At 32.8% G+C, this 17,829-nt stretch overlaps 2 protein-coding genes across 2 annotated transcripts; one reads left to right on the forward strand and one right to left on the reverse strand.

Moving 5' to 3' along the window:
• Positions 1-89: 89 nt before the first annotated feature.
• On the reverse strand, positions 90-4,364 carry LOC106319217 (probable protein phosphatase 2C 52). Its single transcript, XM_013757481.1, has 6 exons — positions 4,207-4,364; positions 3,204-3,536; positions 2,159-2,494; positions 1,534-1,651; positions 1,216-1,439; positions 90-792 (listed from the first exon to the last, which is right to left on the reverse strand). The coding sequence occupies exons 2-6, from the start codon at positions 3,465-3,467 to the stop codon at positions 337-339; spliced, it is 1,398 nt and encodes a 465-aa protein (XP_013612935.1). The 5' UTR covers positions 3,468-3,536; positions 4,207-4,364; the 3' UTR covers positions 90-336.
• A 9,331-nt stretch (positions 4,365-13,695) lies between these two features.
• LOC106312956 lies at positions 13,696-16,009 on the forward strand. The gene is made up of 5 exons (XM_013750667.1): positions 13,696-14,325; positions 14,410-14,630; positions 14,702-14,906; positions 14,987-15,164; positions 15,450-16,009. The coding sequence occupies exons 1-5, from the start codon at positions 14,233-14,235 to the stop codon at positions 15,692-15,694; spliced, it is 942 nt and encodes a 313-aa protein (XP_013606121.1). The 5' UTR covers positions 13,696-14,232; the 3' UTR covers positions 15,695-16,009.
• The last annotated feature ends 1,820 nt before the right edge of the window (positions 16,010-17,829 follow it).

A 17,829-nucleotide genomic window follows, 5' to 3' on the forward strand; every position in this document is an offset into this window, starting at 1 on the left:
CTTGAATTCGGTTATATTAGACCAAAGGCTTCTTTTTGGATGGACTAGAAGACATGTAGCATCAAATTCCTATAGACTGCAAGAACTTCAAGCAAAGCTTTTTTCTTATTATATAAGATAAAAGCCTAAAACATGTATACATACATTTGGTTCATGGATTCCGAGAGAGAATCAACGAGGCAATATATCAAACACAAAATACCAGCCAAGAAAAGAAAAAAAAAATAGATGAGTGGCTCACAATTTTCAGGCATAACAACAACAACAAAGTACAGTTTTTCCTCAAGACCAGTTCTCTGTATCAGTGCAACTCAGGAAAACATTAAGAATCTAATCTCAAGTCTTGGACTTTTCTTCAGAGAATCTCGGGAGCTGGACGAGAGAGTTCACTCTTGTAACACCTTCCAGCCCCAACCAGTTTTGATCTCCCACAGTTTTCTCATCCTCTCCCTCAGTATCTGCATTCACATTATTACCATACGTCTCGTTTTCTTGATCTGATGATGATCTAACTGTGAAGTTTCTTTGTAGACACGGTTCTGATCTCTGCCCATCATCTGATTCCACAGCATTTGTGGCTGAAGAGAAGCCCTGCTCATCGTAATCCGACTCAGAATCCATTTTCCCATCAAGAAACAAACAGACAACTGCACAGTCGTCCATTTTTGAAGTTGGATACTTCAGTTTCCACTCACGTGCAGCTGAGTTCACCAAGATCCTAGCTGCTGATGCACGGCTTGAAGATGAAGCTACAATATCAACCACTTCTTCGTTGCTTAGCACATCCCATATCTGTTCAATCAAAAGCTCACAGATCAGTCTTGACTAGGCATGCAGGTTCGGTTATTTTGGTTCAACATAAATCTTGTTGCATTTACCCGAAATAAAGTTCGATTCGATTCGGTATTTGGTTAGTTTAGTTTTTGTAAATCCTACAAATGTTTTGATTTCGGTTTAATTTTGTTGAAATTTAGGGTAAATTCGGTTCAGGTTTTGGATATAGTTTGGTCATAAAATTTAAATTTTAAAATAGAAAACCGAAGTAACCGATTGCTGAACCGAACCAAAAACTGAATTCTTTTATAATACCTACCGAACTAACCGAAATTTTGGTTTGGTTCGTTTCAGCGGGTTTAAAATCCCAGGCCTGACGCTCAGAAACTGATAAGATCATCAGCTTATATACTTACTCCATCTGAGGCAAGAACAACTTACTCCATCTGAGGCAAGAACAATGAACTGATCTTTGTCTGTAAGGACACGGTGAGTGAACTCAGGTATCGAAATGACTCCATACTCTTTCAGACAGAAGTCACCAAACGCCCTAGCCATGGCCAGTCCAGGAGCGTCATCAAAAGGTAGCCAAACTCGTGACACCTCTGGCTCATCTTGCAGAGCAAAGACACGGCCTTTGCACCGTTTGATCCTCTCAGCTTCCCCTATCAAACCCCACAAAAGACAGTAATATCCTATTCAGACAAACGCATATACACCAGAGGGAAACAAAACAATGTGAAAAGTTGTTAAGCGTACTCGGTAAATCAGGTTTCAGATCAACAGTTAGTTGAGTTGCTACCATGGTATCATTACTGTCTTTTGATCCAAGAATGGCTCGAGAATCACCAATGTTCCCCATGAAGAGATTAGACCCCTGAACAATCAAAAGACATCATGTTAGACCAAACTAAACATGCTTGAAGTAGAAATTCGTTCTCTATAGTCTTGGGGATATTATCCGAAACCCGAAAACCAAACCAAAAAACCAAAACGGACCAAAACTTACAAAAACCCAAACCATTCCTATTTCTCTAGATATAATAGAAATATAAATTATTTTAATTCTAAAACAAGTATATAAAAATGTAAATGATAAATCGAAAATTGTTTTTAAAAATCTGGAACTACCCAAAAAAAGGGTTTTACGGGTGTAACTCGGGTATTATGTGCTTTTCGGTTTTAAACCCAAACAAAATCCGCACCATTTCTAATTCGGTTCTTTTTCGGGTTTTATAAAAATTAGAAACCTAACCCGAACCCGACATTACCTAAACCAATCCGAAAAATGTATGGTTGCTAAACGGGTCCTATATACACCAACCCGAAAAACCCGACCCAAACCGGAAACTGGAATGCTCAGCACTAGTTTTCTAGATTTTACCTGTTTGAGAATTGTAACAGCAGTGCTACCACTACAGAAACAATCCACATTAGGGTGAGACCGCAGTTCCTTGTCCATGGCCTTAAATGATTTAAAGAAAGCTTCTCCCCACAAGCCTTTTAGTTTATCTTCATCAGAACCTTCTTTAACAGCTTCCTGGACAGCTGATTTGCTTGAACTTCTTCTGAACAGACCGTTTTGCTTTGACTGAAGCGCATGAAAGAAAGACTGCAACTTCACAGGCAACGTATCTCTCACTTTACGAGCAACAAGATGACCAAAAGGACCATGACCATCGAATACACCACAAAAGGTCACATCCTCAGACATAAAATCCTACAAAACACAACACAAAACCTCTCGTTTTAGAGCATCTCCAACCCCACTCCAAAACTTACTCCAAACTCCATTTTGCAGTAAAATGATCTCCAACCCCACTCCAAAATCCACTCCAAAATGGAGTAATAGACATGATTACTCCAAATATGGAGTAAACCAACTCATTACTCCAAAATGGAGTTGAATTTTTTTATTTATAAAATGGTCCTCCACATAGACGTATTTTTGTTTTCAATAATTTTTTTATAAATAAGTAATAATTATATTATTTTACTCTATATATTATAAAATTTAATTATATATAGCCATCTAATGAACTATTTTATGCAACAAAATATATATAATATAAAACATAACAGATCATACATATAAAAAATCAAAAATAAAGAAGTTCATTTTTTACTTCGAAATGCATTAGTTGATCATTTGTGGGAAAATTATACTAATTCTAATGAATAATTTAAGTTGATGTATTATTGTGTTTAAGCTATGTAATGTAGATATACTTTTTTGCAAATAGTATAAATGAAATGTGATATTACTAATTTTTAAATAAATATAAAAAATAATATATTAGGAATATTCTATTTTGAAGTGGAAAATGGAGTAATGCATTAGAGTAAAACTTAGAATTTAGAATAATACATTGGAGATGCTCTTAGTCATCCATATAAAGAGAGAGAAAGAGAGAGTAGGAAGAACTCACTTCCCACACAATCATGGCGTCTTGGTTAATACCCTTGCGTCCTTGTTGAGTGAAAACGCAAGAGCAGGAGCTCTTGCCGCTGGTGATGATACGGTTTGGTATAGAGGCCAAGTTCTGGAGTGAGAGGATATGGTCTGAAAACGTTCTCTTCGCCCTTTTGCTCACACAACAACCGATCCCAAGATATGGACGAGGCATTGGCTTCTCTCCATTGCTCCAGCTGCTACACGTACTCTTACTACTAGTCGACACACAACCTCCCATTGTTCCAAAATCAGAATGGTTAAGCAGAAAATCTGGTGAAGCAGAGAGAGCTTTTACATAGTATATGACTTGAAAACAATACAGAGGATAGTTTTAGTTAAAGCCTAAAAATGTCGTTCAGACTAGATTCTAGCATGTGATGTTACTAAATAGACTGTTTTAATTGTTTGTCACTGAAACATTAACCTTATGTTTCTTGGTTTTGTTTTACTAATTCCTGTGATTAAGTTAATGTAAGTAGGACCTACATGAATCACTAAACAAGGGTAAGCAAGAAAAGATACTGAACAACTCATATAAGATCAAGAACAGAGTTTCAGCAAGTCTGATCAACATTTTCTATATTCTAAAGAAAGCAGATCAGAAGAAGTTGACAAAAAAAAATCCAAATTCACTTAAGAGATTTCATTCACTAGATACTATTACTAAGCAAGCAAGAAAAAATCCAAATGCAAAGGAGACTAAGCAAGTAAGAAAAAAAAAGGTTAAAAGCTTGTTTTGAGGAAAAGAGAGTCACTTTTAAGGAATCCAATGTAGGCAAAGTGAACTGTGGAAGAAGGAACTATTACTTTCTTCTGAACTAGTGTCTAGTTAAGAAGAAAGAAGATAACAACTAGATGTCTGAGCAAATCACACGAACGGACAACACATAGACGAGTTTAAATAAAACATGGCAACAAGGAGAAACCCATAACGGAAAAAAAAATGCTTCGAGATCAAATTAAATGTGAGAACGCACCTTGGTCTTGTGTGGGTGTTTCTGGAAATTAAGAACGGTTGATTCACAGTTCACACAGACAAGGAGTGTAGGAAGTACCAGAGACAGCGAAAGCAGAGAGAAAGAGAAAGTTTACTATAGAAAAACAGAGAGAGTAGAGAGAGAGAAGCAAAGGGTTTAATTTCAAACAAAGAATTAATCTTTTATCATCTTTTTTGAAAGAGATAACAAAATTGCTTTTGTGTGCTTTGCTGTTTGTTACCTTTTCTAAATCATGAAAATGAAATTTTAATAATTAGCTACATTTAACATTTTATAATCGTTATTAAATTAATGAATTACATTCTACTAATTATCAAAACATGTGTAAAACTAGAGATGTCAAACAGGTTTACCCATCTCGTTTCGTTCCGTACCGCACCGGGTTAGTCGTCGAACGGATCACAGCGGACCTGTTCCGCGTGGACTGCGGTCTACATCTTCTTTCATGAATGTTCAAATAGAAAAGTTGTGTAAGAGAGCTGAAGAAAGTTCATTAAGCTTCACTAAATCCTTATCAAAATCAATGTCACAAAGCTCTGTTTGTGCTTGCGTTCTTGAGTTAAAAGTCTTCTTTTGTTATCAGCATAAGCTTTTGTTAAGTTTGAATCTGATTTAGTTGTTGTCTTTGTAATAATTTGGCTTAAGTGTTGCATGTCTTCATCAAATCATCTCTCTTTTTAATTATTTGGATTGCAAAAAAAATTGTGAATCACTTTGCCAAATTATACAAGTGACGTGATATACAACTAACTTTCCTCCTAAAAAACACCATTATAACCAAATTTAATTTAAGAAAAACACCACGGGTAATAAAAAGAAAAAAAAACAAATCAAAACACCACCAGAGCTCGAATCGTCATCGCTGGAGCTGGAGTCGTCATCGCCGGAACTCGAATCATCATCACCGAAGCTCGAATCATCATCGCCGGAGCTCGAATCATCATCGCCAGAATTCTTTATGTTTTCTGGGGAAAAAATCACAAGAATCGCTTTCTTCTCACTTTCTTTTTCGTTTTTTTCAGGTAAAATAAAAAATGAAGAAAAAAAATGCGGGCCATGTAATCCCGCATGACCCGTTTCGGCCCATTCCGCAAAAGACACAGTCCCGCAAAGATCCGTCCCGTGAGGCCCACAAATTTGCGGACCTAGAAAACCTCGTCCCAATACCATCCCGCGACAGTCTTTTACGGGTTAGGCATGCGGTCCAGATCCATGATTGTCATCTCTATGTAAAACTATCTGATCTTGCTGCCTAAGACATTAGTATGTTTGAGACTCCTACAAATATACAAAAAGAAAAAAACACTAAGAGGTGTGACCGGTGACCAAGGGAACACGGAAGAACATTATGTTCTTTAACATTCCTTAAATTTTTTACCATTCATGAGGAATAAGTTTTTCTTTTCATCCATCTTTGTTCCTTTGTTTGTAGAGAATTATACAACAAATCAATTCTTTATTAATTTTGATAAATAACCATCATTCCTCATCATTCTTAAAATTTTATTCATACTCATTTCTTTTCTATCTGTTCCTACGATGGTTATCAGTCATACACCCTTAGTATCTATCGGAGCTGACCAGCATTGCTGGCATAATTCGAATCTTAATTAATTTACTACCTATTTTGTTATCTAGACATGTAATAGTTGTAACTGTAATGGAAATATTTGAACCGTACTCCATTAACTTCATCATGATTTTTTTTTTCAATAATTCGACCACCATAATGAATACACTAAAAGCCTAAAACAATAATATGATAAATGTATAACAAAAGTTATATTGTATTTTCTTTAAGTTTCAGTTCTCCTTTTTTTAAAATCTATATAAATTTTGATTTTTATATATTTTTATTCAATATAAAACTTAAAACATAGGAGCAGGTAGTTTAATTCAAAATAAAGTACAAAATTTTTCTTTAACCATAAGAATATATTGGGATAAATATCGTAGATGGTTCTTCTTGCATGCAGTTTTTTTTAGAACAAAGGTTTTGTGTTTTAAAACCATGCATGCAACTTTAACGCGCAAGCTTTGATGATGATGATGACCTGAATCTTAGCTTTGATTGCATCACTAGCAGTCATACCTGTTTCCTATCACCCACCTACATAATTCACTCTTCTTTTTTCCCCGAACTTTATTTTTATTTAATTTCATGATGGTACTTGTCAAATCATTCTACGCATTTACACAATTTCTGACATTTTCAGAATTGTTGTGTGTATGGAATTTAATTTTTCAAGTGACTATTCCATCCACTTGGAATTACTTATCAAACTTTTCTAGTTGTGTTGAAAAATACGTATGTAAATGCGCATTCCTCTTTGGCTCTTTCTAGTATGGTGTTCATGCTCTGAGAGTTTACAAATAGTTTTGTTTTAATTTATTACTTCTTAATTATTTTCCCTCCAATGTGTTTCTTAATTAAAGCGACGCGACAATCAAGATAGGATTTTGATGGGCACTACGAAATCGATATGTTCGTCCACTTTTTTCTCCGCATCCTAATCAGATTATCCTTTTTCTTTACCTTTTATATGTGTTTTTTCCTTTTGCTGGATTGTTTTTGACGTTGTTGTTTGAAATAAAGCTTACAACTTGTTTTCCATTATCCATTTGCAAATTAACTATATTTATCACGTAAAAGTGCTACTGTGTAAAGGATGTCAAAATAATAGACATAATAAATTAATAATGTTACTGAAATTTTTATATGGTTTAGTTATGTCTATGGTGTTCATCATTTTGGCTATGTCAAAATAATATTATTAATTATGGTTATAATATTTTTATTTAGAAACATAATATAGAGTACATATAAGTATCTTAATTTTTAAATTTTGGTACTGACGGATTTTCAAGCTTAACCTAATAAAATTGATTAAACTAAAAACTATAATTCATATAAAATGATCATATACTAAATTTTCTATCAAGATAATTCAGAACCGGGTCGTGGATTTGTGTCAGTGTTAGAAATTAAATTGTTATTTGTTTGGTCAAATGAATATGAAACCATGCTTTAGGTTCGTATTATTATTTTTTTATTTAACAAAGGTTCGTATTATTTTTTGGGGAATTAGTTGGACATCACCCAAAATATCCAAGATTAAACAAAAATAAAATAAAAATAACATTGTGTTTCGGACTCGCTGATTAAACAGTAAAAATCCAATTAAACATTAATTAGTATTAACTCATACCACACTTTTTAAGGCATACATCAATACCAGAAGATCGTTCCCTTCCTAAAAATTATAGTTTTCTCCGGACTACCCTTATTTTTACAAAATATTAATAAAATTCATTAATGATATTTAAGTCTTTTAGTTTTGGACCTACAAATACACCTAAATAGATCTATAAATAATGGATTTATATATATTTAAAAGATATACTAACTTTAAATTTAATATAAGTATAAATATATTATGAACTATAAATAAATTAACAAACATGAAAATATCATTTTCTTAAATATATGTATCAATATTCAAAATAGATCATTTGAATATTATACAGATTTTCGATACAAACCAAATCATATATCTTATACCATATATCATAAACATATTTGAATATCATTTTTCCATGTATAATGTTATTTTATACATAATATTGATACGGCAATTACGAGTGTTCAAAAATATTTTAAAAATTATATTAAAATCAATTTTTAAAAACACAAACTTATAATAGGTTATTAATAACGAAAATAAACTAATATTGTCATATCAATAACCTTTTTTATATTATCATTTTTTATTTGGATAATATAATAAAATTTCATCAAATTCTAAGGAATCACTAATTTATGTAATATTAAAAAAATATAAGTAATTTAATCAATTTTTTAAAAAAAATATTATCAGATATTTTGTGTTTTATCGGATCAATAGTATCATATTGAAGGTTAATAGTAAATTTTTGGATTTTTACCGGGTTATTTTTAATTAACGAATTTTTCATTAAATCCGAACCGGATTATATAAAATGTATCGGGTCTATAGGTTCAATCATGAATCTAGGTCGGATATGAAAACAAATCTTAAAACTCAAACATTATTATAGAACAACTACCATCTTTCGAACAAGTACCATATTTTGAAAAAAAAAAAAAATGATAAAAACCTAAAAACTCAATTGTTATGATTCGAAACAAAAATAATAGTAGTTTGTAAATCAGTTTTCGATCAATAAATAAAAAAAAAAAACAAAATCGCAGATCAAAATCTAGTTTTTCCCTTTAAAAACACCGGATCCATGGAACTAGTGTTGGTATGGACATTGCTTTATGATATTTTATACTATGTTTGATTAGCAATTTCGCACGCAAATGTCGTAGTAAGAAAACAAAAAAGACACATGACTTGATTGGTTGGTGAACACAGAAGTCTTCAGATCACTAAATGTAATAAAAGTAACATATAGATCGCTATTGTCCCAGTTTTCCCCTGTTGGCAAACTTTCACAGATTTAACCGTTTACTTTTGATTTTTCATTTTCCACCCCGTAACATTTAAAACCAAATAGTGAATCGATATCACTTCCCACTTTTCAAGTTCTAGAAATGATCATACACGTTACTGTTGGCCCGTATACCAGTCATCGAAAATATCAGTATAGCTTATATTGATATCTTCAATGATTTGTCGTACAAACACGGTTTAATCGGTAATATTATATTTGATGGTATTAGATAAAGAATATACTATCATACTACAAATACGAATACTATACGTCCACCAAAGGACTATATATATTCACTCTTCTTAGTTATCATAAAGATGACATAACGGCGTCACATAAATTGTAGTTTTGCCAAATTATTATGATGATAATAACTTACTAATCAGAAGTTGTTTTGTTTATTTCACTTAGCCCTGGGCATAAAATCCATAATCCGAACCGAACTCAAACCGAAAAACTCGATCTGTACCCGGTCCGAAATATAAAAAATACTCGAATGGATCTTGTAAGGTGGTACAAAACATATATGAATCCGAAGTGTTATTAACCGAACCCAAACGGGTAACCCGAAAAACCAAAAAAACCAAAATATCCAAGAAACTGTTCCGAATGTCCAAACTAATATACAATATAATTATATGAAACATGAATATATACTTCAAATATTCAATTTCATATTTATTTTGATATGGTATCTAACAATAAGTATTAAAATTTAAATAACTACTTTAAATACTTAATTATATATTCATAAGTATATATTTTTTATGTTTTGCTTTTAAATTTTAGATTTTATTTCGGGTATATCTGAACCGATCTGATATAATCCGAATCCGAATGATATATGGTTATTTTATGGGTTCTATGATGTGATACAAAACCGACACGAACCCGATGTGTTATATCCGAACCCGATCCGTACTTGTAAATTTACTAGAATGGGACCTATGAGGTGTTATAAAAAAGAACCGAAATCCGAAAAACCCGATCCGAACGCCAACGTGTACGCGAACGCCCAGGCCTAATTTTACTTATATAAAAATATTGTGTAACAAATGTGAAATTATATATACATCGACTTGTTAGACTCTTTGTTACAAAAATGCAACTGCCGCGTCTGTTTGATCACCGGTAAAACCTTTGGTGGGTGGAAGTCGCCGCAATTAACCATATAGTCTAAATATATGAAAGAGTGAAAAAATAATTCATTAGCCATACTCTTACTGTCTTACATATATCAAAAGAGTATAGCGTATATTGATTATGATGTCGTTAGTCTATGTCAATATTTCATCACAAGAAACATACAATAAAGCACTCTAGACTGAGAGTTCTAATTATACATATCCATAAACACAAGAAAAGAGAAGCATGGGAAAAACAAGTAAAAAGGATGTCTTTTGCTGGAAGAAAAAGAACGGCATCATCATCATCACCCCCATGTGTATGATAGCGATTGATGTCATGTGGTGGTGGGTCACTTTCACCGTATGCTGCATCGTATAGCCTAATGTTATGCCTTAAATCGTGTTATCAAACTATATTACACAAAATGGATCACTAGTCTCATTCTTAATCTCTGTCTTCGAGATCAATGTGGCGATAGTTTGATGGCTTATTTTAGGATGTGTCGATGGTTTGATCATATATGCTGTATCGATTCAGTTTCAGTGACAGACGAAATATTATATTTCCTGTTAACTTTTAGTACCTCTCTATAAAGTCTTTTTGTTATGCACATGTAACGATCTAGTGCAGACATTTAGTGAGATACTGCCACTAAATGAGACTGGTATGCAGTGAGATTGGTAGGAAGAAGTTTTGTTCTTAATAGTGGTCTGAATATTTTGTGGTGCATTTTGTCTTGTAGTGTGGATCCTATTGTTCCTCCCATGCCATATCTCATAGATATTCGTGCGCCATATATATAGTTGAGTAGTCTTTTTGTTTTATAGGAAAATTTCAAGTCAAGATTCAAGCAGTGGAATGCCATGATTATTACTGAACCAGTTGACCGGACTTCATGAGAGCTAGGTCAACTTAAGAAGATTTGGTTCCAAAGTTCTGCCTTGGAATCTCTTGTCCCTATGGTGCTCCATGGGACCAGAATTTTGAAGCATGGAAGGATCTCTTCAACTGATCAAGAATCATTGTCTGGTTGATCATTTTTAGAAATATATTAGTGAGGAAAGCATAAAGAGACATAGACTTGTGATTGTGCTGGTGGTACTTACCAAAGTGTTGGGTTTTAAAAGCCGCGTGTATTATATTAGTGTAGTGGAACAATTTAGTTAAATGGGCCTAACAGTCGGAAAGCATAGAAAATAGCGGCCTTAAAGCAATCGATATTATATAATAAAAGGGCCTAAATGATAATGCCCCAAATCCAAAAGCAATTACTACGATGTGGATTACAACACGTGGCAGAAATCTAACGCTATATGGTCACTCCTTTCGTTTTCAGTTCCCAAATCCCGATAATGATCTCGAGCCACACAGCCATCGGACATATCCAGCCGCCGCATAAACCGGTCATTACCCTTCATAACCAACATGCCGGTTTTAGTTTAGTGAAAACTGTAGCAAATTTGCAATTTGAGTAGTTAAAAACTGTATCAATTTCAAATTTGATTTATAAGGATCGAATCCTTCCATTTGAAACTCATATACTTCGCCTTACTCCATAGTCCCTCCGTTTCTTTATTTTAAGTAGTTTAAAGAAAATTATTTTATTTCAAAATATAAGTAATTTTCAAATATCTAGATAACTTTTATATTTATTGGATATAGTGTAACCAATTAAATAATATTCATATTTTTTTTATTGGTTGAACTAATTAATTAAATATAATTTTTCTTAAAGTATCAATTTTTTTAATATTAGTGTTTTTAGTCCAAACTTTGCATCGTCGAAAGGAGGGAGTAATTAACATTTTTTTCTTCTTGACCAAACTATTAATAAACCAATTTTTGGTCTTGTGTGGTTTAAGTATTTTCATGGACCCGCTGGCAATTCCAACGAATTAAATGTCATCTTCATTTACTTGCCATGTGTCACAAAATTACGACATGAGCAAAGGCCAACACAAACCACAAATTTCAGAAAAGAAAATAAAATAGAATGATTGTTTTTTTTTTTTGAGAAAAAAATAGAATCATTGGTTATACGGTAACTTTTAATAATACTGTTTTGTTCTTGCTAGCTTTGTATATCTCAAATGCATTCCATCCCTGCCTTCCACCTTGTATATTCCCTCTGTAGTATAATCTAGTGTTTTAAAAAAATCGCGTAATCGACAATGTTTTATACGTGATTAACTGGTGACTGCAGTAATAACGGAAACTATACTTTTATTTAAATTGTTTTCAGTAACGTAACATTTAGACATAATTTCTTTTCCTAGTTTCAGACACCTAAATTCTTAATTAGTCGGCTTACCAGTTTTATTTTTGTAGTTCGCAGCATTATACCTGGCACTTGATTAACAGTAGTTTTGTTGGTTGGTAGTTTAGTGACGTGATATCTCGAAATTAAAATATCGTAATTGCTATTCTACAAGATTTTTAATATATGGAGTGATATTTTAAATATTTATTACTGTAACTAGCAACTAGCAACTAGTAACTGTTTCTCAAAAAAAAAAAACTAGTAACTGGTATTTACTTCTTAATATATGGAGTGCTATTTTAAATTTTGTGGATTTTCTTTACTAACATGAACCATCGTTAATCCATGTGTAATATATGATGCTAAATCTAAAGTGACAGATTTTTAGTAATATATCAACCAAATGAATGTTAAAGAATTATAAGTAACAAATTTGTTAAAATTATATATATATCAACCAAATAGATGCACCATATTTTAAAGCAAGTATAAATACATATACATATACACATCTTTTCTTTGAATTTTTCTTGGATCGAACATGGTATTATAAATTACGATATAGTCAATTAAACGATTTTTTTTAATTTTATTTTATAGTCAATCGAAAGATATGGACATACGGTAGAAGACAGGAGTATAACACAGTATTAGACACACTTATGCAACAAGTTAGGCAGCCTAATTAAATAATATATACATGTATATGTACATATATATTTTTATTTTGTTGCTGATATACTTTTCAAATTGGACATGAACAAAACCGAGTTTTTTTTGTGTATTGTAAATCAATGCTAACTTTTCCTTAATAAACTGATAACTAAGAAATTTCTTAATGTTATACTCCTTCCGTTTTGATTTAGTTTTCGTTGTAGAAAAAATATTCGTTTCAAAATAAGTGTCGTTTTAAAGTTTCAATGCAAAATTTATTAATAAGATTCTTCATTTTAATTTTCTATTGGTTGAAATATAGTCAGATGTATAGATAGAAATATACAAAATTATATGTTTTTTAATCTATGTGGATAAAAGTAGAACAATAATTAAAATGAAACAAAGGAAGAAGTATTAATAGTTGAGACTTGAGAGTCTTCAATCTTTTACTTGGGAATCGTCAAACAATTTAATATTTTAAGCCTCTTATTGTTAATTTTGGACAACACTTTAGGTTTTTCTTTTGTCAAAACAACACTTTGGTTTAAAAAAAGAAAACACTTTAGTTGGTTGTTAAGTTTTGTCGGCAATCTTCTAATCGAATAGATTAAGAGAATAAAAATAAAAAAAACCACGTGATGATCATGAGATGTGGACGAGGAAAATCGTCAAACTTCGAGATAATCTTTGATTAGGTGTGTGTACTCCTTAATTACAGAACCTTCTTCTTTCTTTTGTCTTAATCATTTTTTATTTATCTTTCTGTAATTTTTTTTTTGGGAGCAAATCTTTCTGTATTTTCTAAAATTAAATAAAGAAAAAGTAAAAACCCAAAAGAGAGGATATTGATCAGGTAAAAGAAAGAATTTTTGAAGAGAAAGCTAATCGATTCTATCTCTCTCACCTTATATATATAACCTCGTCTTTGTTTCGTATCCCGTCACCCTCTGTTCTGTTTTTTCCCGAGAAAGTTTATAGTTTTCCGTGAAAATTGTTATCATCAATCAAACAAAAAAAAAAAACTCTGTTTTGACAAACTGGGTCTTCTCTAATCTTTGTCAAGTCTGCTTTTTTTCTCGTCTCTTTCGGGTATTATCGCAACCTTAAACTTCTTTATCTCGTTTCGAGTTTTCGATCACAGAAACATACAAAACAACCGTAAAATAAGCTTTCTCCACAGAAAAAAATAAAAATAAAAAAAATACTTTTATTTCTTCTCCAAGTTAACTCAGCAAATTTCGTTTTTTTTTTCTCCTTAAAAAAAAAACATTTCTTGTCCGTAAATTGCGCTGCCCTTAAATTAAGCTGTCCTAACGTCAAAACTCAAACACTCGCTTGCGTGTCTTCCTCTCTTAAATTCCCCCCCATCTCTCTTTCTTCTCCCTCTCTCGTTCCCCTCTGTTTCTCTCTGTTTTCTCAAAGAAGAATCAAGAAGAAACCCAATCTCTCTCTCTCTCTCTTCTCTCTCTCTAGAGAAAGGAATCATGGTGTTCGGAAAAGGGTCAATCAAAAAATCGAACCTTGACCGCTTCCTTCATTGCACAACACCTGTAGTGCCTCCCCAATCTCTCCCCAAGGTCTCAATCCTTCCTCTGTTTCTTTCTCTTAATTTAATTATGATGCAATACATTAAAAATGATTCCTTTTTATTTTTTTTGCAGACGGAGATTAGGAGCTTGAATCGGATTTGGCACCAATCAGAGAGAGAAAAGGTTGAGTTTTTCAGATTGAGTGATCTCTGGGACTGCTACGATGAATGGAGTGCTTATGGAGCTGGCGTTCCCATTCGTCTCACCAACGGCGAATCTCTTGTTCAGTACTACGTTCCTTATCTCTCCGCCATCCAGATCTTCATCTCTCGCTCTTCCTTGATCCGCTTAAGGTACAAAAGCAGAGTTTTAGATTTTAAAAGTTTGATCCTTTTGACCAAAACTATTGAATCTTTGATTTTAGGGATGAGTCTGAGTATGGGGAGAGCGAGACGAGAGATTCGTTTAGTGATTCATATAGCGAAGAGAGTGAAAGTGATAAGCTTTCGAGAAGTGCTGCTTCTGATGAAGGAGGACTTGAGCATGACGCTAACGATCGTTTGGGCTATCTTTATTTACAACACTTTGAGAGATCAGCTCCTTATGCTAGAGTTCCTCTCATGGATAAGGTAAACTAACTAACTACTCTCAATGCAGCAGCTCCTCTAATGATATGATCATTCAAATGACACATGTTTGGGGGTTACAGATCAATGAGTTGGCTCGAAGGTACCCTGGATTGATGTCGCTGAGAAGCGTCGATCTTTCACCGGCTAGTTGGATGGCTGTAGCGTGGTACCCTATTTACCATATACCTATGGGAAGGACCATCAAAGATTTGTCTACTTGTTTCCTCACTTATCACACTCTTTCATCTTCTTTCCAAGGTACTGCTACTACTACTACTAATCCTTTCCATGTGTTATGTCCAAGGGCCGTTCCTAGATATAGCTTCCATTTAAAAAAAAAAAATTACAATAAATATAAATCCAAAAATTTGTAAATAATTTTTTAAAAATTAAAATCTTGCAACTAATTAAAATTTACAACAAACATATTTTTTTTAAACTTAAAATATTTACTAAACCGTGTAATAGTCTCTAAAATTTTTCACGACCGGTCCTGGTTGTACTTTTGCAAAAATGTAACTGTTATAGTCTCTTGATAAACAGATATGGAGCCAGAAGAGAATGGCGGGGAGAAGGAGAGGGCTCGGAAGGAAGGAGAAGGTGTGACTTTGCTTCCTTTCGGGTTAGCCACTTACAAGATGCAAGGCAATGTTTGGCTCAGGGAAGACGATCATGGCCAAGATCAAGAGCGAGTTCTGTCGCTTCTAAGTGTTGCTGATTCTTGGCTAAAGCAGCTGAGAGTCCAACACCACGACTTCAACTACTTTTCAAGAATGGCTCACCGATGATTTTCAACTGTAGATTTGTTTTTTTATATATCTTATCTCTTTTTGTTTTTCATGGTCGCAAATAACCTTGTTTGGAGCAGCAGTAGCGGTGACGAGGAGGTCTCAAACCGCTCACTGAGCGTTTATTTATAAAGCGGTTGCTGCGTTTTGGGTGTAGAATAGCTTTTGAGTCCTATATATATGGGAGATGTCGTATATTATGGAGTGGTAATCTTTGTTGAAAGAGTGTTTCTTGTTTCTTGATTACATTGGGTCTTGTTCTTGTACCACAGTAACATTTTACTGAAATAGTAACCATCTGATAATCTTTGTAACTGTTTTTGACTACATATATATCTGAATCTGAGGATTTTAAATGAAATCTTCAACCATTTGTCTTTAATGTATATAAAACATACCTAATCTACTACAGATTTGATTATTATACACCATGCCTTTTCTCAATTTGCTAAAAAAAACACCAGGCCTTTATTGGTTTAAGTATACCAAACAAATTAAATATTTTCAGTTAATTCAAATAATAAGATATAAAAATTATTCAGATATATGATTATTTGATTCATACAGTTTTTCTTAGATAATTCGGTTCTGTTCACTTTTTTAGAGCATCTGCAACTGCTTATCATGGGATTTAAGTGTAAACCCCACAAAACAGTATAAACAAAAAAAAAAAAAAAAATTAATAAATAAAAAAGCACCCCACATTAGGGGTTGTGCGTGTTAATGGCGCTCTTAACACAATTTAGAAAGAGGGGGACTTTTTGAGGACAAGATTGTCAAACATGTGGTGGAGAGAAACTAAAGATTGTGGACCTTGTACTGTAAAATTGACTTCATGGAGTTTTCAAGTGTTTGGTCCCTCCACCGATTTTTCTAGACCTACTTGTATATGGAGTATTATTATTTTTTGTTTATTTAATGGAACGAATCATCTGCTAACAATTAGAAAGGAAACTCATTACGTGGTAGGCACATTTCATTTTCCCGTAATAAATAATATTAATTGAGCATTAACAGTATTATTATTTTCATTACTTGCCAACTGAAACAATCTAAAGAATCGAAGAAAACGATGCTTTGGGGTTTCTTCTTAACCTGAATTCACGTCGTCGATGTTTTTGATTCAAAGAGGCATCTAATTCCGAAAATGACCAGTACTTTATATTTATTTTATTTAATGTCGACCACTACATTTTCACATTCAAATATCCAGTTTTCTTTTTCATTACTAATGTATGTTTATACCGTTAATAGCAAGGACCGGTTTAGAGATAATGCTCTCATGCGGTAGGAGTTAGCAGGGATGGACACTTTACCCAATATCGGAAGCCGCACCCGAACCCGATCCGAAAACCCGAACCGAAATCCAAACCGAAGTAGCAAAATATCCGAACGGATATTAAATTAGTAGAAATTAGATATCCGAACCCGAACGGGTAATATCCGAACCCGAACGGATAATATCCGAAGATATCCGAAGATAACCGAACATATGTATAATTAACCTTATATTTCTAGTTTACATCTCTCATTTTATATAAAATATTTATATTGATACTACATATACTTTAAATTCATATGATATACATAGAATTACCGAGAAAATGATTTGCTACTCACTTAAAATGCATGTCAAACTTTTTATTTCAAGAATTAACAAAAAGTTACATCCAAAATTTAAAACAATAACCAAATTAATTTTTTTTTTGTTTCAAAATGTTATGTCCAAATCTATTAACCTTTCAATCTATTAAAAATAAAAAAAAAATAGTTAAGTGAAAGTTATATTTTTAAATACAAGAAATTTGAGAAATAAAAAATTTAATTTTTTTTTCAAAATCTAAATATCCTAACCCGATCCGAAATAACCGAACCCGAACTAAAAATACTCGAATCCGACCCGAACCCGAATGCTCACCCCTGGGAGTTAGGATATGGCATACTGTATTTCTTACTGTTAAAATAATTCATACATATGACATATATATAGGATTTATATTTAAAATCTTTGAACATGATCCATGTTTTTTTGGAGCTGGCACTGTTAGTTGTTGTTGATAATGTTAGCAAGAATTGTTGATCATGTAAGACAACCTAAAAATAATAATTAATATTATAATCCATCTGAAACATGG

This window comes from Brassica oleracea, chromosome C9 (assembly GCF_000695525.1).
Source record: "Brassica oleracea var. oleracea cultivar TO1000 chromosome C9, BOL, whole genome shotgun sequence".
NCBI lineage: Eukaryota > Viridiplantae > Streptophyta > Magnoliopsida > Brassicales > Brassicaceae > Brassica > Brassica oleracea.

Excerpts from the sequence above, each read along its gene's own strand:
- LOC106319217 (XM_013757481.1), bottom strand. The coding sequence starts at position 3,467 with ATGGGAGGTTGTGTGTCGACTAGTAGTAAGAGTACGTGTAGCAGCTGG. Across the intron at positions 1,440-1,533 it reads TCTGAAACCTGATTTACCGA|GGGAAGCTGAGAGGATCAAA; the intron begins GTACGCTTAACA and ends GGGGTTTGATAG. Across the intron at positions 793-1,215 it reads TTGTTCTTGCCTCAGATGGA|ATATGGGATGTGCTAAGCAA; the intron begins GTAAGTTGTTCT and ends TTGATTGAACAG.
- LOC106312956 (XM_013750667.1), top strand. The coding sequence starts at position 14,233 with ATGGTGTTCGGAAAAGGGTCAATCAAAAAATCGAACCTTGACCGCTTC. Across the intron at positions 14,631-14,701 it reads TCTTCCTTGATCCGCTTAAG|GGATGAGTCTGAGTATGGGG; the intron begins GTACAAAAGCAG and ends CTTTGATTTTAG. Across the intron at positions 15,165-15,449 it reads TCTTTCATCTTCTTTCCAAG|ATATGGAGCCAGAAGAGAAT; the intron begins GTACTGCTACTA and ends CTTGATAAACAG.